Source organism: Myxocyprinus asiaticus, chromosome 27, assembly GCF_019703515.2.
Source record: "Myxocyprinus asiaticus isolate MX2 ecotype Aquarium Trade chromosome 27, UBuf_Myxa_2, whole genome shotgun sequence".
Lineage (NCBI taxonomy): Eukaryota > Metazoa > Chordata > Actinopteri > Cypriniformes > Catostomidae > Myxocyprinus > Myxocyprinus asiaticus.
Genome location: NC_059370.1, coordinates 15,720,415 through 15,743,749, shown reverse-complemented (window position 1 = coordinate 15,743,749; position 23,335 = coordinate 15,720,415). Strand labels below are relative to the sequence as shown.

At 39.1% G+C, this 23,335-nt stretch overlaps 1 protein-coding gene across 4 annotated transcripts in view; it reads right to left on the bottom strand.

The window, feature by feature from the left end:
• Window positions 1-14,898, bottom strand: part of LOC127417796 (neutral alpha-glucosidase AB-like) — a 30,022-nt gene extending 15,124 nt beyond the window's left edge. For 2 of the 4 annotated variants that reach the window (XM_051658040.1, XM_051658042.1), the window contains exons 1-12: window positions 14,661-14,898; window positions 8,596-8,697; window positions 7,362-7,470; window positions 6,562-6,689; window positions 6,188-6,367; window positions 5,918-5,990; window positions 2,112-2,193; window positions 1,857-1,953; window positions 1,584-1,764; window positions 1,308-1,461; window positions 934-1,169; window positions 690-816 (exon numbers count right to left, since the gene is read on the bottom strand). In XM_051658040.1, the coding sequence (XP_051514000.1) occupies window positions 690-816; window positions 934-1,169; window positions 1,308-1,461; window positions 1,584-1,764; window positions 1,857-1,953; window positions 2,112-2,193; window positions 5,918-5,990; window positions 6,188-6,367; window positions 6,562-6,689; window positions 7,362-7,470; window positions 8,596-8,697; window positions 14,661-14,734 (1,543 nt within the window). In that variant the 5' untranslated portion in view covers window positions 14,735-14,898. Of the gene's footprint in view, window positions 1-689; window positions 817-933; window positions 1,170-1,307; window positions 1,462-1,583; window positions 1,765-1,856; window positions 1,954-2,111; window positions 2,194-5,917; window positions 5,991-6,187; window positions 6,368-6,561; window positions 6,690-7,361; window positions 7,471-8,595; window positions 8,698-9,595; window positions 13,855-14,660 lie in introns of those variants that run through there. The other 2 variants (XM_051658041.1, XM_051658039.1) reach the window with 2 other exon arrangements.
• Between the last annotated feature and the right edge of the window lie 8,437 nt (window positions 14,899-23,335).

Sequence of the window (23,335 nt, the reverse complement as noted above, 5' to 3'; positions counted from 1 at the left end):
CATGTAGCATGTTAGCGCATTAGCGTTATTAATTCAGAATTTTAACAACACAAATTAAACATTTTCTACTGCATATATATTACTTAAAATCATCATCAAGTGGTTAAAACAGCTTCTTTTACTGACCTCATATGAATTCTACTCAGAATGAAGCATAAGTCATTGATAACACATTTTTAAGGTTTTACTGAACGTCCTCATTTAAATGTACTTCTAAATGCCTCCCACATTGGTGTGGCGGGTGTCTGAATGTTTGGAAACAGTATACCGTTGCTCTGCAGTTTAGAACTTCTTTTTACCCCTGAATGAAGAAGAAGAACTTCTAAGGAAATATATCGGGGTCTTAAATCTTGACATCTGGCCCGACTGGAACACAGTGAATAAGAACTTAAATTTGGTCTGTTTCTCACCAAATTACCGTATCGCTTCAGAAGACACGGGTTAAACCTCTCATGTCATGTGGATTACTTTTATGATGCCTTTATGTCGTTTTTGGAGCTTGAAAGTTTTGGACCCCACTGACTTATTGTATGGACAAAAAAACATACAAATTATCTTTGTGTTCTGCAGTAGAAAGTCATACGAGTTTGAGATGGCATGTAAGAGAGAGAATTATTTTTAGGTGAATTTAATAAAATTCAGAACTCATAATTGCTTATAAATAATAAAGGAAAGAAAAAACAGCTCACCTGGCCAGCACCAGCCTTCATAATTTCCACCATCCTTGCTTTTAGTGTAGAAGTCTTTAGAAGTAATCTCGTTGTGGATTTTGTAGCCACTATCAACTTTGATGTGTGGGTCTACTATAGCCACAATCTACAGGCACATGTTAGATTACTGTCACAAAATTAATTGACTTTATAACTTCGGTATGTTTAAATAAAGATCCATACTCATACTCGTACTACACTTTTACAAACAGCGGAGGCTGACCTTACGCCCCTTGGCCATTAAACCCTGTAGCATTTCTTTAGGCTGAGGGAACTTGTGTGGATCCCAGGTGAAGTAGCGCTTGCCATCTGTATGCTCAATGTCAAGCCATATGAAGTCGTAAGGGATGTCATGCTGGTCAAAGCCCTGATCCACCGACTGCACATCCTCTTGGTCATTATAATTCCAGCGGCACTGGTGATAGGCCAGACTAGCGAGTGGGGGGAAGGACTGAGTGCCTAGAGAGTGAAAAAAATCACAATATTCAATTTGAATTGGTCAGGTGCATTGATAACTGACGCAGATTTACTCAAGTTAATTCAAGCCTGTAGAACTGACAAGACTGGTGTAGTTTAGAGCTCATAGGTGGTATTTACCTGTGAGAGAGGCATACTGTGAGAAGACATCTGAGGGTGTGGGCCCAAGCATGATGAAGACATCGATGATGCCGCTCTCAGAGATCCAGCGGACGTCTGTCTGTGGTGTCTCACTGGAGCCTTGAACAAAGTCAAGCATCTTACCAAAAACAGTCTGTAAGGAAAAGAAGGTGTCAATGTGATATTGTGAAAACAAATCAATTCTAAGACAACAGAAACAGAAACTTTAATTTTTAATTATTTGCAAAAGAAGCATTTTCACAAATCGACTCTTACCTTTCCTGCCGTGTTAGAGCTAATGTCTACCCAGGTCTCAGCTGCATTAAGCCAGAAAATGCCCATGGTTCTTTGTGTGTTATGAGCCAGCATGACAGGTACTGATCCATATAAGGCCATTGGGTTATAGAGTTCATATTGAAACACATCTAGGTTATACAGCCTATATGGGTCTCCACCACTAAAACAAAGCAAAAAATAAGAAACATTTGGACCTCATTGCTAACTGATTTAATAGGAGGTCATTTTTAAATCTCTAGGATGTCTACTCACTCTGTAGTTTTGAGTTTTAGGTTGTCTGCATGCTCTGGAATGCCATATACATGTTCTACACCAGGCAAGGAGAAGTCTAAACTTATTGATGTGGGGCCTAAGGAAAATAAATTATTTGACAGATGAATATCAGAGATGATAATCATTAGTATGCAGTCTTACTATCATAAATAGCAATTACAGATCCAAATGACACTTCCAAATATAATTTTTAATAATGCATTTTGTGTAAATGTATTTGCAATATTGACAGACCATTTGGTTTGGTATCTGTATGAGATTTAAATGTTTCTTCCCATAGACCATCCTCCTCTTTATCACTCTCTCCATCCTCCACCTGTTGTGAGAGGAAAATAAAGATATTAAAGAGAAATGCAGAGACAAACTAGATTTTAAAAATAAAGTGAGTGGTGTAAAGTTTGCTGTCACGATGCAAGGGTGTTCTGAGTGTTTGTAAGCATGTTGCTACGCAGTTGCTAGGGGTTTCTAGATGGTTGCTTATTGGCCCAAATCAAAAGGGACCACCCCCAGGCCCCCTTTACACCTGGCATTAACATGCGTTTTCTGTGACAGGAGTAAAGGGGGCCTATGATATTCTGGCTCCGGGGTAAGAAATTAAGACAGGCTTGGGTCCAAAATGCCCCTGAAAATTCAAATTCTGTGAGGCAAAAATGCCTCTGTAATAAATTAATCCTTTTTTTATTTGTAAAATCTGAAAGTCGATTTGAGGTCTAGTTATATATTTATAGCATAAAGAAATGAGCTGATTTTGACTTAATTTTAAGAGTAAGAGGTCAATCTAATAATTCAGATTTAGAATTTACATATAACTTACAATTTTTACATATAATGAACTGATTATTTTATTAAGTATTTGACGTAAAAAGGACGATTCTGTATTTTTTATGTTAGGAAATAAATAAAATTGGCCCTCAAAGAATAAATTGTCCCTGAAAATCAAATTCAGAGGACAATTATTGCCCCAAATTTCACACACTGTTCTGCGCCGTAACTATAGCTCAGGTCCCCCCTCCAATGCAAATCTGTGTGATTTTTTTAAAAAATTTTTTTTATTGTTTACCAGGTGAAAATCTAAAGTCCAATTGCCTAGAAAATTCATACAACAGGCTATTCAATCAGAGGTATCCTTTATGTCTGCAGCACAAATCGTGCGGGATGGATTATATGCAAAAATGTAATACTTAAAGGGATAGTTCACCCAAAAATTAAAATTCTCTCATTTACTCATCCTCATGCCATCCCAGATGTGTATAACTTTCTATCTTCAGCAGAACACAAACAAAGATTTTTAGAAGAAAATCTCAGCTCTGAAGGTCCATATAATGCAAGTGAATGTGTCCAGACCTTTGTATTGTAGCTCCAAAAATCACATAAAGCAAACATAAAAGTAATCCATATGACTCCAGTGGTTCAATCCATATCTTCGGAAGCAATATAATAGGTGTGGGTGAGAAACAGATCAAAATTTAAGTCATTTTTTTACTCTAAATATCCACGTGGTGCCTGCTTAATTTCGCTTTCACATCTGAAAGTGAAAGTGGAGATTTAGAGTAAAAAAGGACTTAAATGTTGTTTTTCTATCACACCACTTCTGAAGATATACAGTTGAAGTCAGAAGTTTACATACACCTTAGCCAAATACATTTAAACTCAGTTTTTCACAATTCCTGATATTTAATCATAGAAAACATTCCCTGTCTTAGGTCAGTAAGGATCACTACTTTATTTTAAGGATGTGAAATGTCAGGGGCCTGGAGTCGCGAGTTCGAATCCAGGGTGTGCTGAGTGACTCCAGCCAGGTCTCCTAAGTAAACAAATTGGACCAGTTGCTAGGGAGGGTAGAGTCACATGGGGTAACTCCTCGTGGTCGCTGTGTGGTTCTCACTCTTAGTGGGGTGCGTGGCGAGTTGTGCGTGGATGCCGCGGAGAAGAGTGTGAAGCCTCCACACGTGCTACGTCTCCGCGGTAATGCACTCAACAAGCCACATGATAAGATGCACAGATTGACAGTCTCAGACGCGGAGTCAACTGAGATTCATCCTCCGCCACCCGGATTGAGGCGAGTCACTATGCCACCACGAGGAATTAGAGCGCATTGGGAATTGGGCATTCCAAATTGGGGAGAAAAAGGGGAGAAAATCAACAAACAAACAAAGTGTGAAATGTCAGAATAATAGTAGAGAGAATTATTTCAGCTTTTCTTTTTTTCATCATATTCCCAGTGGGTCAGAAGTTTACATACACTTTGTTAGTATTTGGTAGCATTACCTTTAAATTGTTTAACTTGGGTCAAACATTTCGGGTAGCCTTCCACAAGCTTCTCACAATAAGTTGCTGGAATTTTTGCCCATTCCTCCAGACAGAACTGGTGTTAACCGAGTCGTGTTTGTAGGACTCCTTGCTCGCACATGCTTTTTCAGTTCTGCCCACACATTTTCTATTGGATTGAGGTCAGGGCTTTGTGATGGCCACTCCAATACCTTGTCTTTGTTGTCCTTAAGCCATTTTGCCTCAAATATGGAGGTATGTTTGGGGTCATCATCCATTTGTAAGACCCATTTGTGATCGAGCTTTAACTTCCTGGCTGATGTCTTGAGATGTTGCTTCAATATATCCACATAATTTTCCTTCCTCATGATGCCATCTATTTTGTGAAGTGCACCAGTCCCTCCTGCAACAAAGCACCCCCACAACATGATGCTGCCACTCCCATGCTTCCTGGTTGGGATGGTGTTCTTCGACTTGCAAGCCTCACCCTTTTTCCTCCAAACATAAAGATGGTCATTATGGCCAAACAGTTCAGTTTTTTTCTCATTAGACCAGAGGACATTTCTCCAAAAAGTAAGATCTTTGTCCCCCTGTGCACTTGCAAACTGTTGTCTGGCTTTTTTATGGTGGTTTCGGAGCAGTGGCTTCTTCCTTGCTGAGCAGCCTTTCAGGTTATGTCGATATAGGAATTGTTTTACTGTGGATATAGATACTTGTCAACTTGTTTCCTCCAGCATCTTCACAAGGTCCTTTGCTGTTGTTCTGGGATTGATTTGCACTTTTCGCACCAAACCACATTCATCTCTAGGGGACAGAATGTGTCTCCTTCCTGAGCGGTATGATGGCTGCGTGGTCCCATGGTGTTTATTCTTGCATACTATTGTTTGTACAGATGAATGTGGTACCTTCAGGCGTTTGGAAATTGCTCCCAAGGATGAACCAGACTTGTGGAGGTCCACAATTATTTTTCTGAGGTCTTGGCTGATTTCTTTGGATTTTTCCATGATGTCAAGCGAAGAGGCACTGAGTTTGAAGGTAGGCCTTAAAATATATCCACAGGTACACCTTCAATTCAGTACACCTCTTATCAGAAGCTAACTGTCTAAAGGCTTGACATCATTTTCTGGAATTTTCCAAGCTGCTTAAAGACACAGTTAACTTAGTGTATGTAAACTTCTGACCCACTGGAATTGTGATATGGTCAATTAAAAGTGAAACAATCTGTCTGTTAACAATTGTCGGAAAAATTACTTGTGTCATGCACAATTCGAAAACAGTATACAGTCCTAAACGACTTGCCAAAACTATAGTTTGCTAATGTAAATCTATGGAGTGGTTAAAAAAAATAGTTTTAATGACTTCAACCTAAGTGTATGTAAACTTCTGACTTCAACTGTAGATTTAACCAATGGAGTCATATGGATTACTTTTATGTTTGCTTTATGTGATTTTTGGAGCTACAAATGTCTGGTCACCATTCACGTGCATTGTATGGACCTACAGAGCTGAGATATTCTTCTAAAAATCTTTGTTTGTGTTCAGCTGAAGAAAGAAAGTCATACACATCTGGTATGGCATTTTTGGGTGAACTATCCCTTTAAAGTTCTTTCAAATCCTTAACTCTGAAAATGAGCAATAGTTATAGTTGTGCTTGCATTAGCACTATGAACTAAAAAAAAAAAAAAAAAATCTGCCAATGAGTAGGTCACCGAGTCTCACTGATGTGTAATTAACCTAAGCACACCCACAAATGCACACATATAGCTACTGACCTTGTCCCCTTCATCCTGCAACTGAGCTCCATCTACACTCTCTTTTACTTCTGCACCATCTGGCTGAGCTTGCCTGTGATGATACACAAACACACAAAGAAAATAAAAACGTTAGTCACGCAGTAGAAAATGATTGTCATTAATTTAGTCTCGGTTTACAAAATCTCTTTGGACTTTTTAGTATGGCCATGGCTATCTTCACTAATGTTGTCTATTCAGGTGTTAAAACTCAGAATTTAGCTGGAATGGAAAATAAAGCAGAAGGCTCACGTGTCCTTGCGAAGCTTCAGGTGCTCAAAGGCCAAAAGGCCACGAGAGTTGAGTGACAGTAGCAACTCTGGACCCTCCATAATGTCCAGCCTAAATGGACGGGCACTAACAATCAACCTCTGACTCTCTGATCCCAGAGACAACACGACACCATTATCATCCTGAGAAAACACTGAGAGACTGTAGATGAAGAGAGATATAAAGAGAGGGAGAGAAATGGAGATACAGAGAGAGACAAAGCAAAGAAAGCAAATGCATGAGAAGAAGAAACAAGGAGACAAGACGAGGTTACTCAGAGGAACAGACTAAATCGTGCATGTGGTTGAGTGTTCCCTGAATAACACTGTGTGTTCTCAGATCACAGGGACACTCACGGCTCAGTAGGTGGCTCTGCTATGAGCACATCTGGCACCTCAAAGCGAGGCTTCAGAGGCCTCAGTTCATTTATCTTCACCCGTGTCACATTCCCCTGCAGCCTGTACAACTCCAGCAGCAAATGCACCTGCAAACAGCAAGAAACCAGACTGAGCCAAATCAAGGCTGAAATAAAATGTAACTGAAATAAATATAAACATATCTGGAAAACACAAACTCAACTACAATACATTTTCAGCTCTAAAATACAAAAACAAAAATGAAATCTAAACACCATGAAAAACGGACAGTCAGAATGTACAGTAAGGAAATTATTTTTACATACTTCTCATAGCACAAGTAAAATCCGGATAGCAATAAATGCACCAGATATTCTAGCAAGACAATTAAAACTTCTGTTGTCAGAGGTTACGTATCACTGAGCATGTTTACATGCACATTCTTACATCAGCTATGCCTAATAAGCCAATAACGTGTGTGGTCATGTAAACGCATTAAACGGCTTTCCTTTACTGTGTCAGGTCAAACGGCATAAGGATAAACCCGATCGACATGGGTAGATTTTTGCCCATTATGCTGATTTTCCGTTGCACGTGAACACCTTTACCGGCTTATCCAATGTGCGCATGCCTCTCCATGGTTTGACATCAAAAGCGGAAAATAACACGATTATTAAAATGTCATGAAAACGCAGATTTCTTGCTTTGTCTAATTTTTAAAATAAGCTGATTTTTGGGTTTAATCAGTGTATTGCCGTGCATGTAAACAGGCTTAGTTAAAAGAGAAGCATGAAACAGACCTTATTGTTGTCATTGATGAGCTGGAGGGTCAGTCTAGATTTGCTGAGCTCCAAAGTGTCCAGAAGAGCTCGGTATGGAGACTGGCCCGGTTTGAGCGCCCGTTGACGTCTATGAACAATCAGAGAGACAAGAATGATTGATTTTTGCATTGAGTCCAATAAGACACAATGCAAGTGTAGCACTTTCTTGATTTTACTCATTACACAATTATTTTCAGGGATCTCTGAAGGTGATAGAGTGATTCTCACAAAACCGGTCAAGAAAATGTCATAAAGAAAATTATTAAATTCTATTTTGCATAAAGAAATTGAAGCATACATTTAGGACCATTAAGATTTTTTTGCATTGTGACATTATTTTCAGGACACGTAAGCACATTTTACCCCCAATTCTCATTACCGTAACGCAGGGGTGGGGAATGTCCGGCCTCGAGACCATTTTAAATGTCCCACAGGGCCATTCAAGAATTAATTTAATAAGTATAAACAAATGCTATGATTCCGTTAAGTGTAAACAATTCAAATTAAAATAATGATTACAAATTATTTTAAATAATAATGATGCAAAACACTGTATAATGTAAAGTCCCCATTACATTTTTTTCTTGTTATGTGAGCACGTACAGAATGCACCTGTACGCTAACATCAACCCCAAATAAAAAAAATTGCAAGCAATTCAATGGTCTGCAAATCATTTTGTAAATACTCGAATGGCCCTTGATAGTAAAAAGATTCCCCACACCTGCTGCAAAGAATCCGGATGTTTTACTTTTCTATTTCCATTGTTTTCAATGATGATTCACTGTTTTGTGTGTGTATTCCTTTTAAAAAAAAAAAAAAAAAAAAAAAAAAATTTTACAATTTTTTTTATTAAAATCAGTGAAAATAAAAGGCAGTACCAAGGAAGTACTAATATGATCTATAAATACTTTACAGTTTAAATTATGTCTAATCTATTCCACGTTGAGGTAATGAGAATTGGGGGTAAAATAAGCTTAACTGTCATGAATAAAATGTCACAATGTAAAAAAACAAAATTATTGCCCTACAAATAGGCTCGCTTTTCTAATATGCAAAATATAACTTCTTATTTGTTTCTTTTGATTTGGGAGTAAAACAGGACCAGGACATTTTCTTGACAGGTTTTGTGAACATCACCCTATACACACAATGCTAGTTTTCTGCTGTAGAGATCATTGAAAAACATACAGAGTTACAGTAAAATGGACATACTTGCAGAAGGCACTCTGATCGCAGGTTTTAAAGTTTCCCCGGTCCACAGCAAAGGTGCTGCTGAAAAACAGAGACACAAAGACCACAGACAGCAGCCCCATCCTAAAGAAACAAGAGGAGAGAGCTGCACTCAGAATGGGTTACTGTTGTGGATCAGGTTAGTGTAATGAATGAGCAGGGTGTAGTTTAAAGAGACTGAAGTTACTGAAACAGGCAAACTCAAAGGAGTCAGTGCTGGATTCACTTGAACTTCCTCATTTACCACCCTTTAGGATCATTTTCTTGTCTGTGATAGACATGTGACATTACACACTGGATACTACACAAAAAAATCTAATTGAAAGGAAATCAAGCTAAGACGAGGTTTCATTTGACATATATGCAATTTAAACACACATACTAACTATCCAGGAAAACTGCATTATGAATAATAAAGATCATGTAAAGAATATTTTTCTAAACCCAGATTTCCCCCAATTCTGTCAGTTTTTGCAATAACACTTAATGCATAACCATTGGATAAATCGATATTTTTAGACTCCCATTTTTGCTGGCTATTTAGAACCAGACCTAAAACGTCATGTGCAAACTTTTGCAGTTTTAGTAAAGACGATTTTCAAGACAGATATAAGAAATCTCATGTGAATCCCTCGATTGCCTTGATCTACTGACAGATCTTCAATGGTAGGATGAGATGCAAACGGCAATGCATGCTCAAACAATCAATGCAATAAAATATACTTATGGATTTAACTACATAGATAATAAGTGTATAAAGACATTAATGTCTTGTGAATTAAAACATGACTCGTCATAATCCCATCGATGGTACAGCCACGCATTCACATCCACTTTCTGCTTCCTTTCTCAACACCTGCAGCAAATTTAGTGTCCAGCTCTCATACGAAAGGCACAGCGTTTAGCTTAAAATAAAGACGTATGAAACTCAAAGAAAGGCATGATAACGGACTGATACGAAAGCTAAAAGTCTTTGTTTTACCTTTCAATGGAGATAACCGCCATCTTGGACACACAGCGTTAAGCCCAGCCTCCCAGAGGTCGGTTTAGTTAATGTTTGCTGGAACACTATTGAGTAACAACGGATACCCAGAAGACCGCACTGTCCATGGAAACCGATCCGTCTGACATGTATGCTTAAGTGTGCTCAAGATAATTGTGTGATGAAATGGCTTCATATTGCACATAATCAGTTCTCCATTATGGTTCTTAATTTCAGTTCTATGTTATGTTAAAGGTGCAGTGTGTCATTTATTTCCTCATTAAAAACTTAAAAAAAAAATAGTGCTTATGAAACATATGCATAAAATAATGACCACTCACATTAGATGAAGACTCCAGTCATATCAGAGACCTTATAAAAGCTGTTTTATTCTACACGGAGAAGGTCCCCTCATGGAGGCCGCCATATTGGATCACATGACCAGCAGAGTACAACTTGCTTAGGCTGCATTCCATTCAAAGTCAGATGTGGAATATTCCTACTAGATATCTCCGACCTCTGACCATAAATGCATGCCAGATCATTGATGACGTGTAACTAAACAAAACTGCAATGCAATTCCAACATGGTCTGAACACATCAAAAGTTCTAAGATGACTGCCATATTTAACAGCATAACATAAAAAAATTACCGAGTGCACCTTTAAATTTAGAGACACACTGCATCAAATGTTATGCCATTAATCTGTCTTATTCTTGTTTTAGGTGATATTTATTCATTTTATTCATATTATACTACTGTCCTATTTCTGAACAGAAATATGAAACAAAGGAAGAGGCATATTTCTTATATTTGAGATCTTTACTATTTTGCATACAACACAAAGACAAAATGCAAATAGAAAAGGATTTCAATTGTCCTACACTGTATACATAAAAATTCAGTGCTTAATAATAATAATAATAATAACAAAATCTACAGAAATTTGGCTGGACAATATAAAGGTTTCCTATTACGAAAAAAAGAGTTTGGCAGAAAAGCAATTCACCAAACATATCTCAATTACATCTTAAAATTGTTTTTCTGTAACTATTTTTGCACATTTTAACATTTCTCTCTTAAAATGTCAAATTCACATCTATGTACTGCTTTAGTTACCAATTAATACCATGTAGAAAAATATTGTCTGTCATATGAATGCAAGAAAATTCTAGTTTGTAACCCCCATGATTTGTCTGCTCTTAACTGCAGTTATACTTGAAACCTCCAGCAAAGGTGTCCCAGACGGTCAATGTTCTTATGTAGAACACTGTGGATGGGTGCTGTATAGCATGCAACATCACCATCACGGGAAAAGTCCCGAAAGAAAAGTCCTTGGTCGGCACAGAAGGTGAACTTCTGTGGCATAGGGCTGTTCCCCTGCATGTACTCCCATACACCCAACAGCAGCAGCCTTACTTCGAAAGGAGAGACGTGAGGGAAGACCTCTTGGATGTTACTTAAAACTGGGGGAAGAAGCTGTCCTTCACCCATACATGATACAAGCAAACAAGAGGCCTGAAGGTGCCAGGGGGAGTCCAACACTGATGGTTCCCTCAATGCTTCCCAGTGAGCCAGTAAGGTGGAAAGTAGGCCCCGCAGAACAACAGAGCAGTAGCATAGAGCTGGACGTCCAGCCGCAACTATGCAAAGGAGATGGAACACCACAGGGTTTCCTTCAAAGCAACGACGAATGTGAATGTCTCGCTCAACTGTAGTTTTGGCATGTTCCTCTGGAGGCCATGACAGTTCTCCATTTGCTACATCTGGGCAGATGTTTTCCACCAAGGTTACAGCAATTACCTTTGCAGCTTCAGCATTAATTGGGGGAAGCTCATCTGAAATGAAAGGTTCACTTCCATGAGGGTAGCGGCCATTACCAGCACCTGCAGCAGAGCCATTTCTAGTATTGCTAGTGGTGCATCCTCCACCTGAACTACAGCACTGAACAGTGACTGCAAGTAAGGACTGCATATTCTGATTTACTGTGTCTGGGTCAGGTTGTGAGGCCATGTGAGGAGGTTTCAAACCCTTTCCAATCACTCCAGCATGGAATACAGACCACACACTGCCAGAGAAGTTAATAGAGGTGCCAAATTTGCAGTTGATGTCCATAAGTGAGACGCCTAAGTCTGGGACAAGGTTGGGCAATTGTGTTGTGTTATCATCTGGACTATCCTGCAGACCTCCAAACAAATCTCTGTTTCCTTTGTGTAGCGCTCCCTCTACCAATTGTTGCAGAACAGCTTTCAGTGTCAAGGGAGAGTAGGCTGCCAGACGTGACAAAAGTTGCATGGAGTAGCCCACTGCCTCGTCCCCTCCCTGCCATCCTACCTTAAGGCTGTAACCTCGCTGCCGAAGAGACATAAAGAAATGTGACACTGCCGCTCTACATATCACCAACAGATGAGCTGGAGAGCAAGCTCTGGGAAGTTGGCTACACGACAGCAGACGGACAGCAGCCCTGGAAACCATAGTGTCACCATGGAGAAGCAATGGGCAGAAATCATGTAGGTGATTGGAAACAGCAACTCTGACTTGCGTAGACATAGATGACTGAGCTGAACTGCTTGCTACAGCTCCTCCATTTTTACGATCCTCCTCTTGACTCTGTACTGCTGTAGCCAAGTTGTTCAGGAGCTGAGCTAACTCTCTGTTGTTGAGGTTCTGGGTGTGTATCTGAGCAACACAGCGGGCTACTGTTGAGGGTAGCAACCCAGAAAGAGAAGTGGAGAGGGGGGTGTACAGTTGTGAGGCCAGGGCAAGCTCCTCTGGGTTCCGGGCTTGGGTGAAGAGCTGACACAATGCTTCGGTGGCCACACTCAGGCCGCCATACACAGATAACAGACACAGGAGTTGATGCAACCAAAGGTGCCTCTTCCGCTCAAGACGGAGAGTTTCAGCACACAGTTCATCTATGTGTCCTTGGAGCTCCTCTAGAAATGGAATCACTTGAGGCATTGCTGAACCAGAGGCAGAGGAGGAGTGTAGGTAGGGTTCGTCACCCTCAGGCCGGTTGTGCACAAGCTTGTGAAGATGTAGAAGCAGCATTTGGAGCAAGCGGTCACAGGATTCTCGAATAGTATCATGTGGGGAGGGTGTAGGGCCTGATATGATCACAGAAGGTGGTGTGGCAGTGTCGGCAAGGAACTTTAGCACCCTTGATCCACCTGCAGGACTTTGGCTAATAAGATGCACTGCAAGATCCAACATGTTCTCGAGCTCCTCCCGGGTCAAGGCCTGAAACTGAGCCTGGAGTTGAATGAGGACAGGTGGTTGGAGAAACTCCACCAGCTCAGCAGAAACAGCACCCAGGAGAGTAGGGGAAAGAGCAGCCAGCTGAAGCAGGAAGGGCACAGTGGCCCGACGGAGATGAGGGGAGCTCTCCCACCCACCTGCCCCAGATGAATGTGGAGGTAAATTTTGAGGTGGAGGAGACAGACTATCCTGAAACATCCTGAGAAGCTCTTTCTTAATGCTGTCAGAATGCCTGGAGGCCAAATGCCCGAGAATACCAACCACTGATCCAATTTTGGGCACTCTACTGCTCTTTTCTGTTGCCTGCTGTTGGTTTAGCCCCTCTGTGGAGGAACAGCCATGTGCATAAAAGTCTTTGAGGCCACAAGCCAGCACCCTGCTGATGATAGTTCCAGGGAAAGCTGAACCAATGTGGGCAACAACCCAGTCAAAATGGGGGGAGTGCTGGACGGAGGTGTCCAGCAATGCATCCACACATGCATCAGGGCACCAGGCCAACATGGCTGCTAGACACTGAGAGTAGCACTCCATAAGTGAGCGAGTGGCTGCACATGACATCCATAGCTGCAGCAGCTCATTAAGGCTGGAGGAGTGAGGTGCTGCCCTTCGTCCTGCATGCTTGCTGCTAAGCTGACCAAGAAGGTCTACGGCCCATGTGCACACAAGTGGAGCCCAGGCTTTAGGGCTAAGTGTGATAAATTCTGAGAGGACTGCATGGACCTCTTTAATAACATCCTCTAGATTGGATACACTCGTAATGCCTCCTCCAATTGTACTGTTACCTCCATTTTCACCTTCTGCCTCCAGATCTTGTAAAAAAGATGCTACATATTCATCATACACTCCCCTTAAGTGCTCCAAGACGGCTCCACGGCATGCTGGGACGGTTCGGAGGAGGCGCACTGCACAGCGGGCATGATCGCGAACACTGAGTTTGCGTCCCTGTGTCTGGTCAACACCGCTGATGAAAGCCTTGACTTCTAAAGCCAGCTCTTGAGGGCTAATAGGAGACAAAAAGTACAGTTGGTGTATGTAGAACAGAAGACTTACACATTTGGATTTAAATAAAAAGCTTATGAACTTTTATGTATAGGCTATAGCATGAAGTAAACAAGATTTATTTTTCTAGTATAATTATAACTTCTTGTATAATTTCTTTTCTACAAAAAGTTGTATGACCACATATGAATTGAGGGACTACACAGACTACACTTGTCACCCACAAGTGAACTTAAAAAAAAAAAAAAGCTTAAAAAGGTGATTATAATGGTGAAAAACTTTAAAGAAATTGTGACCAGTTACAGAATCTACAATACGCACTTTCCCTGACAATAAATTCTAATCCAAAATCTTGATGTTGGAAAAATGTTAGCCCATTGTTCTCTGTCAAACACACGTTTGTTTGTATACTGTTTACACTGCCAATGTAAGCCATTTACAGTGCCAGTATTTTTTATACAACAAAACATTTATGGCATACTGGAGTAAACATGACAACACCTGTAGGCTATAGCATGACTAGTTAGTAAGTTAATTAGTGATTAAATTAAAAACCTATGTACGTTTTTTTTTCCGATAAGAACTCTAAAACTGATTCAGATTGCTATAGAATCTCTTCAAGTGTTTCTATAGCAATACTATATATATATATATATATATATATATATATATATATATCAAAGAATCAGACCAAATGTACTCACAATAAAGGACGAACGCATTATAACACTCCTTTACAGATTAATTTAAATACAAACTGAAATGTCTTCCCTAAATTGAAGCATTGGTGTGGCAGTTGTTGCTCACCTGTAATTGTTTAGAGTGTGGCAGTGAGACGTCTGCACGCTTGATAAGACATTCCCCTCGAACATGGCAGACATCGTTTATGTGCTTAAGATAAATACTCCATTCACAATATTTTATTTACGTCCAAATAACTACTACAAACGGCAAACTGAGAGGAAAAACAAGTTTTAGCAACTCTTTAGAAATTTCAGCTCCGTTTCAATAAACGATGGAAGAGGCAGCGGAAGCTCACGTTCATTCTCTCGTTTTAGGGAATATTACGTTTAGCCGTATGTATCGCCCTCTGTAGTTGAGCAGAGATATTGTCCAAATCAAAAGTGTCAAATGGCTTATGTGTGTTTGACTATAATGAAGGAAATTGTTCCTTCGAAGACCAAGTACAGGATATGCAATCATTTTCTCCAGGAAATAATTTGTTCATTTTCATGTGCTTAAAGTTTATCATTTATTAATATTTTTATCCCAGATATTCATTTCTCAAGATAGGTATCTTCCTGATATAACCGGATCTAAAAATATTAAGAGTTTCAAAAGAGCATAAAGATCACATTTAGGGCATCCACCAATGAGCTCTATATACTGATCAGTTTGCTAATTTAACCTCTGGAGTTATTTTTACTCAAACCACAAATATGATGGATAGTAGTAGTATCGGGCACAGACATCATTGTAAGTATATTGTAAATATGCCTCAAGGTGGCAGCTATGTTATCATCACATGACCAGCTGAATACTACTTGCTTAAAGAAATAGTTCATCCAAAAATGAAAATTCTCTCATCATGTAATTACCATCATGCCATCCCAGATCTGTGTGACTTTCTGTCTTCTGCAGAACACAAATTATGATTTTTAGAAGAGTATTTCAGCTCTGTAGGTCCATACAATGCAAGTGAATGGGTGTCAACATTTTGAAACTCCAAAAATCACATAAATAAGCATAAAAGTAATCCATAATCCACACATGCAGCGAATTCCAGCGACAAAGCAACACAATCCCATTCATTTTCAATGAGAGCTGCTGACATCCGGCGACACGAGTGACTGCGACGTCTGGCGACTAGATGTGGGCATGGTCATAGGTGAATTACAGACCGAGCCAATGGGGCCAGTGCCAAGGGGCTCTTGACTATCAGGGGCCTTGGGGGCCCTGGGCTTTAAGGTCTTGCGGCCCGTCAACTTTGAAATCAAATGTTTATATATGCTTGAATATCCGAGCCCCACAGCCTATACAAGGCCCCTTCGATAGGGCCCTGTGACTATGAAGGCCCCCAGCCCTTGTATAGGACCCTTTTGCCTTCCTGTTTCTAATTAAAATTTGTTTGGGCTACTCTTTTACCCTATAAAGCTGCACATATTATATTTCATATATGCCAATCTAAAGCCTTTATGTCATCAACATGATCAAAACTTTGCTAAAAAAAAAAAAAGAAGGGGGTGGGGGGATTTGTTGTTGTATACATTGTACTAGATGTCTACTGCCTCCTGGTGAAAGCATCCATAGATAGATTTTGTACACTGATAGATCTCTAATCTGTTTAATGATTAAATAATTGAGCACTGCTGTAACAACACTCTCCACAGCACTCATCACACAGCAAACAAATTTCTTGTCAAATTAAAATAATATTTTGGTTTTACCAGCAATATATCTGATCTGTGATCACAATTTTTAAAGAAATGGCCAGACTTGCAGTCCACCAATAACATTAGAGTGACAATAGTAGGAGTGCCCAGCGACTTCACAGTATAGAGATGAGCGACATCAAGCGATGAAGTCGCTGCATGTGTGTACAGGGTTATATTTGTGTGACGTCATGCACCTACATCTCAGCGAGAAAATTGCAGACACATTACAAATCCGTTAAGACGCACAATGGACAAAGAGGTGCCCAAAGGAAAAACTTCCCATGGTTCGAGATCATGAATGGTGTGCTTGGACATCGTCCTGCTGTTAGTGGAGAGACCACTCGGGACACCATGGCAGTTAAAGTCAGTGAGTTGTCAATGGTTACTTATCTTGCTAGCTAGCTAACATTTCCATACAATATAAGCTTGATATTCAAGATAACTAAATAACGCGAGGGCCTGGGTAGTTCCGAGAGTATTCAGCTCTGTAGTTCGACTCCAGCCAGGTCTCCTAAGCAACCAAATTGGCCTGCTTGGTAGGCTAGAGTCACATGGGGTAACCTCCTCGAGGTCGCGATTAGTAGTTCTCGCTCTCAGTGGGTTGCGTGGTAAGTTGTGTGTGGATCGCGGAGAGTAGCATGAGCCTCCATATGCTGTGTGTCTCCACGGTATCATGCACAACGAGCCACGTGATAAGATGCGCAGATTGACGGTCTCAGAAGTGAAGGCAACTGAGACTTGTCCTCCGCCACCCAGATTGAGGTAAGTAACCGCGCCACCACGAGGACCTACTAAGTAGTGGGAATTGGGCATTCCAAATTGGGAGAAAAAAAAAAGATAACTAAATAACATGCATGTTTATTTTGGCTTGTGAAATGGGCGGGGTGTGACGTTTGGACCAGGGCAGCGTATTAAAGGTGAGGTTTAGGGCAAGGCTGCGTGGCTTACTGAGTGCACCTTTAAGTGATGGCATAAACGAAGCTTTCCGAAACTTCGAGTCAGTTGAACCAATTGCTTCGGAAAACGATTCACTGTTTCGAAGCTCTCCAAACACCACACACTGAGGACATCTGATGGTCACAGGTGTGTAAGTGCAATGAGAAACCTTTTTTGACTCGAGTCTATGGTACCAGATTTCTGCAAAAATAAACAAACAAATAGAATGTTTTGCAAACAAACACAATCTGCTTCGCAAAGGAAAATTTTGAAAATGTTTTTTTACCTGATTAGGAAAAAATATAAAAATATAAAGATAAAATATATATTTTTTACTAGAAAATAGTGTTATTCATGACATTTTTTGTTATTACCAGAAAGGATACAAATTTTACCAGAAAATAAGTAATTTTTACCATAATAACGCAACTGAGTGAAAGTATGTGGCAGCACTGCACCATCTACTGTTATAAAAGAAGACGTGACTCTCTCTATATAGATCCTCAAAGTGGGCTCAGCCCATTTGAGAAAATCATTGATGCATTTGTTAGAAAATCAGAACTGTGTTTGAGAAAAGTTATGGTATTAAAATTGTATCAAACTGAGGTCTTGAACTCACACATACTGCTTCAGATTAATTGACGAGTGTGTTACCCATTACACTATACAGTATTTCTACTGTTAAGAAATTGGGTGATTTTATAGACCTAAGTTATTGCTGAACTGACTCGAGATCACCTTATTCACGCTAGCGCCATCTTTGATTTTGAATGGGAATGACATCGAGGCTGTGAGGGATACACTTACCATCTCTTCAGTAGTCTGTACCAAGGGTGTAGAATATGAGGGGGATACGGGGGATGTGTCCCCCTCACTTTCAGTAAAACCAAACTTTGTCCCCCGCACTTTTTCATGGGACAAAATTGTTTACTTTGTGTTTCATTCAGCAAATGTGTATATGTGTAAATCCAAACATTTAAATTCTCTGGTCAATCAACAATAGCTGCTCAACCACGTACTACTTGAGCTCGTCATGTAGCATAGTTTCCAATGTGACCATATCAATCACCCGAGCTGGATCTCAGCCATCAGTCATTGGTCACAAAATCAACATGGCAAAATATTCTCCACTCATGTTTTTACTGTGACATCAAGCAATTAAGTTGTCAAATGGCATCTGTTGGATGTTTTTGATGATGATCTGTGATATTATGGTATTATAGTTCGCACCGGATAGCGGAAGAAGCTTAATTACGTGCGCAATCGGCATTCGCACTAACATGCGAATTAATACGCATTTTCATCTAACACTGCATCATAGTGGGTGACACAACTTTGCCAGATCATACCTGTTTATTTGCCCATTTTGACGATTGCGTGAGTCGCTCACTGCAATAATGGTAACTACAATTAATTAAGTTACAATTAATATATTTTCTCAATGTTTCCAAGTCTCCACTGAATGATTATTTGATATAATGAATTAGTACTGATTCTTTGCTCTCAAAATTTGACTGAGAAGTAGGTATGTAAATTAAAATTAGCCAAATAATTATGTATTATTGCTTGGTTTGAGATGGCTTATAAAATCTGAAGTTATCCAGCCAAAAAATGACAAAAAAGGCTTCAAAGTTTTTTATTTTTTTTGTAGCCAAATTTTCATTATCAAATTTTCACACTTCGTTTTCTTTGAATCTTTGATTAGTTGTGCCAAACTCATCTGTCACAGGACAGATCACAGTAAAAAGTGGTAACCTGCAATTGTTACCTTAAGGAGCTATTTCTACATGATCTAAACACCAAAGCTATCTTTTTATCTTGTAACCTAAAGTAGTAAAGTTAATCCAGTTAATAATAATTAATGCAGCTAAGGCTACAATACGTGGATATAATATTTCTTATACTGCTGCACACAAGAAAGCCCTTATATATAAATGGCAAGATTTAGAAAAGGAGGTTAAAAGACTAGAACATCTGCATAGTACAACCCCCACTCAAATAAACTGGTCTGCTTTATGCCATGCTAGGGCCAAACTCAATCTTGATCACACTAATCATATTAAAAAACTACTGTTTCTCTCCAAACAGAATTATTATGAGCATGCAAACAAATCCGGTAGACTGTTAGCATATCAGATAAAAAAAAAAACAATCTGAACGAGCAATTAAGTCTCTAAAGATGCCAAATGGTGTCACTACATACAATCCTGTACTTATAAATGATGCATTTCGATCCTACTATGAATCGCTCTATTGTTCACAAAACAGTGCCTCACAATTAGAATTTCAAACTTTTTTCAATAATATTTCTCTTCCAGCTATTTTGGATGAAGACAGAGATTACCTTAATTCGCCTATAACTTCAGAAGAGGTCCTGGCTGCAATACAATCAATGTCATCCAACAAGTCACCAGGACCCGACGGTTTCCCCCCGGAATTTCATAAATCATTTTGGCCCGAGCTTTCTAACATTTTTATGCCAGTTTAACAAGCTATTTTAGATCAAGGCGCAATACCTGAAACATGGAAAATAACAAATATCTGCGTAATACTTAAGAAAGATAAAGACCCACAAGATTGTGCATCATACAGACCAATAAGTCTACTTAATACAGACTCTAAAATACTGGCAAAAGTTCTGGCATGTAGGTTAGAGAACATACTACCGAAGTTAGTTAAGCCGGACCAAACAGGGTTTGTGAAATCGCGTTATGGCACAGATAATATACGCCGACTTTTAAATGTTATTAATTTTGTTCAAAGTGAAGGGCACCCTGCACTTGTTCTCTCCCTTGATGCTGAAAAAGCTTTTGACAGAGCTGAGTGGGACTTTTTGTTTGCAACTCTTGGAAAATTTAACCTAGGGAATAATTTTATTAGGTGGATTCAGTTGCTTTATTCTGATCCTAAGGCAACAGTAATTGCGAATGGTCTCACTTCGACTCCGTTCTGCATAGGGAGAGGCACAAGGCAGGGTTGCCCTCTCTCACCTTTGCTTTTCACCCTAGTCATTGAACCCTTAGCAGAACTCATTAGACAGAGCAGAAATTTCCACAGCATTATAGTGGGAGGGGAAGATCATCGAGCATCACTTTACGCTGATGATGTACTTATATTTATGTCTAAACCAGAGCAATCTATTCCAGTATTACTGGAATGTATTTCTTATTACAGTAGTTTTTCTGGTTATAAAATAAATCTTTCCAAATCCATTGCATTACCTTTAAACGTCTCTTCTTTAGAACATTTAAAATGAATTTCCCCTTTCCAATTACCAGAAAATGGCTTCAGATATCTAGGCATTTTTGTCACAGCTTCACTTAATGATCTTATAAACACTCATTATATTCCTCTTATAGAGAAAATCAAGCTTAACTTGAAAACATGGTGCTTACTCCCAATCTCATTTCTAGGGAGATTAAATGTTATAAAAATGAATGTACTTCCCAAGCTTTTATATTTATTCCAGTCCATACCTAGTTCCAGTCCATACCTAGTTATTTAGCAAATTCATTTTTCAAAGATCTCAATAAACATCTCTCAAAGTTTATCTGGAATAATAAAAGGCCACGTATCAAATTTTCCAAATTAATGAAGCCAAAAGATAAGGGTGGGATAGCTCTGCCAAATTTTCAGTTTTATTATTGGGCAGCCCAGATAAAAAATATGATCAGTTGGTGTAGTGAGAGGACAAATTCTGTTTAGTATAAGATGGAAGAAACAACTTGCGCCCCATTACCAATTAGATATTTGCCATTTGTTAAGAACTATACAAAGCTAAAAAAGGTTTCGGAAAATTTTACCATATCAAACACTCTTTGAACCTGGAGGGATGTTAAGACATACTTAGGAATTTCTGCCTCTCTTTCCTTGTCTTCTCCACTTTCTTTTAACCCTGATTTGCCTTTAACGTTGCAGAAGATTGGTCTTTCAGCATGGCTGAAACTAGGAGTCTCTCAAATATCTTGTTTATTTTCAAAGGGCACCCTAAAGTCTTTCCAGCAGATTGTAGAGCAATATAAAGTTTCAAAGTCCAATTTTTACAAATATCTTCAATTGCAGCATTTTTTAAAACCAAAGATAGACAAAGAAGAGTTGAGAACCGAAACAACAGAGATTGAAGACCTTATACTGAATCCAAATTGTTTAAAGGGATTAACATCAAGGGCATATGACATCTTGTCTAGTAATTGCACTTCTGCCTTGCCGGGACTGAAGGGTGTTTGGGAGAAGGATATTGGTCAAACCATTGAAGAGAATGACTGGGCTATTGTATGTGATAATATAAACAATAAAAAAAAAAATAATAATAATAATAATAATAATTAATAATATTTTTGACTTCAAACCCATTATCAGTAATTTAGATGTGGGGACATGAAGCACATTTTTAAAAAAACAGTAGCTTGTGTTAGGTAAAAATATGCTTCATGTGGTAACATCTTAATTAACTGCTTTTAACATTTCGTCCCCCTCACTTTTAAAATGATGGCTACGCCCCTGATCTGAACTGCAGTTTAAAGTGTTTTTGGATTGTTCCACGGACAAAACATCAATAAAAATATCTGTCCAAGAACATTCAGTATACAAAGAACTCCAGACAACATGAGTTGTGGAAAATCATATATGATTTAGGAGCTTTATACAGCTTTATACCGTTCGTGCCATTGAAGTGATGGCAAGTCTATACCTCACAGCCTCATTGTCATTCCCATTAAAAATTAAAGAGGGCGCTGGTGTGAATAAGGTCTATATAACACTAATTCAAGGTTTCACTGTAGGATCAACACCCCCTAGCGTAACCGCGAAACACTTCTAAACGTTTCGAAACTGTTTTGAAACAGTATGACGTAACGAAGCCTCGTTTGCTGAAATCACATGACTTGTCCAGTTTGATACGCGCTCCGAAGCATTGGTTCAAAACAAATGTTTCGTAAAGGTTTCAAAGCTTTATTAAGCAATGTTTTGAAAGCACCCATCACTACTTTAAGGTAGCCTACATGTATTTTACAGACCTGAAAATAATAGAAAGAATGAAAAGTAACATTAAAGGGGTCATGACATGAGAAATTAAATTTTTCTTGATCTTTTAACATATAAGAGTTCATTGTACTTTAAAAACATATTTTAGAACTCAAAACATCCTCCTCACTCCAAAAAGAGCATTTGTTGAAAGCAAGCTGCCAAAATGACTCGTACTCTACTTCCTCCACATTGTGATGTCACACTGTGTAAGACATTTGCATCTGACCAGAACCCTTCTACTAAGGGTAGCCTACAAGCTAGCATAAAATAGCATAACGTGGCAGTTCCATTGACATTCTATGAGCGGTACACTGCTGAGGACACGAGGCCATTCTTTTTTAATGGATGTCTATGAAAGAGATGCTTCAGTGTGCTGAATAAACTACTTTTGAATTGACCACCTGTCCACTAATCTTCAACATGTTTTACACGACTTTTGGAATTAACTATGTGTGGAGTTTACTATGATAAAATTGCTGTTTTATAAGAGCAGACATGGACAATTTTACGACAGGTAGGTGTCAGTTTACGGCTCTCCCCATTCATTTGTATGGTATCCGCAAATGGTGACTCACTGTCGTAACATGCTAGTTGACCATTACGCTCTCTCCTATGATAGAACCATGTAGAATCTCTGATCTGACCGCTTCCACAACAACACATCAATGCCATCCTACATTCAGTACCTTATTACTTCTGTAGCCCTGCCCAGTAGCGGTGAGCAGTGAGATCAGAGCAAGTGAGTCGAGAGACAGTCATAACAGTGGGCATTTACTGTCAAGTCTTAAAGGAGAAGTAGCATCAAAACCATGCATTTCTAACAGAGGGTCAGAATGAGGGAGGAAAATGATCATGTTTTACAAATATATGATTTTTGTTTTTTTTTTTTTTGCAAAAAAACTACTAATATTATAAGTTAACCTTAAAATTAAATAATAAAAAAGGCATGTCATGAATGTTAAATACAAAACCATATTTAGGTGTTTTAGGTATTTTGGTGTTGTTACTACTGATGAAATTGGAGGGTTTGATGCACAGTGCAATTATTTATGGATATTGTTCATGGAATTCAAGGTTGAATTCTAT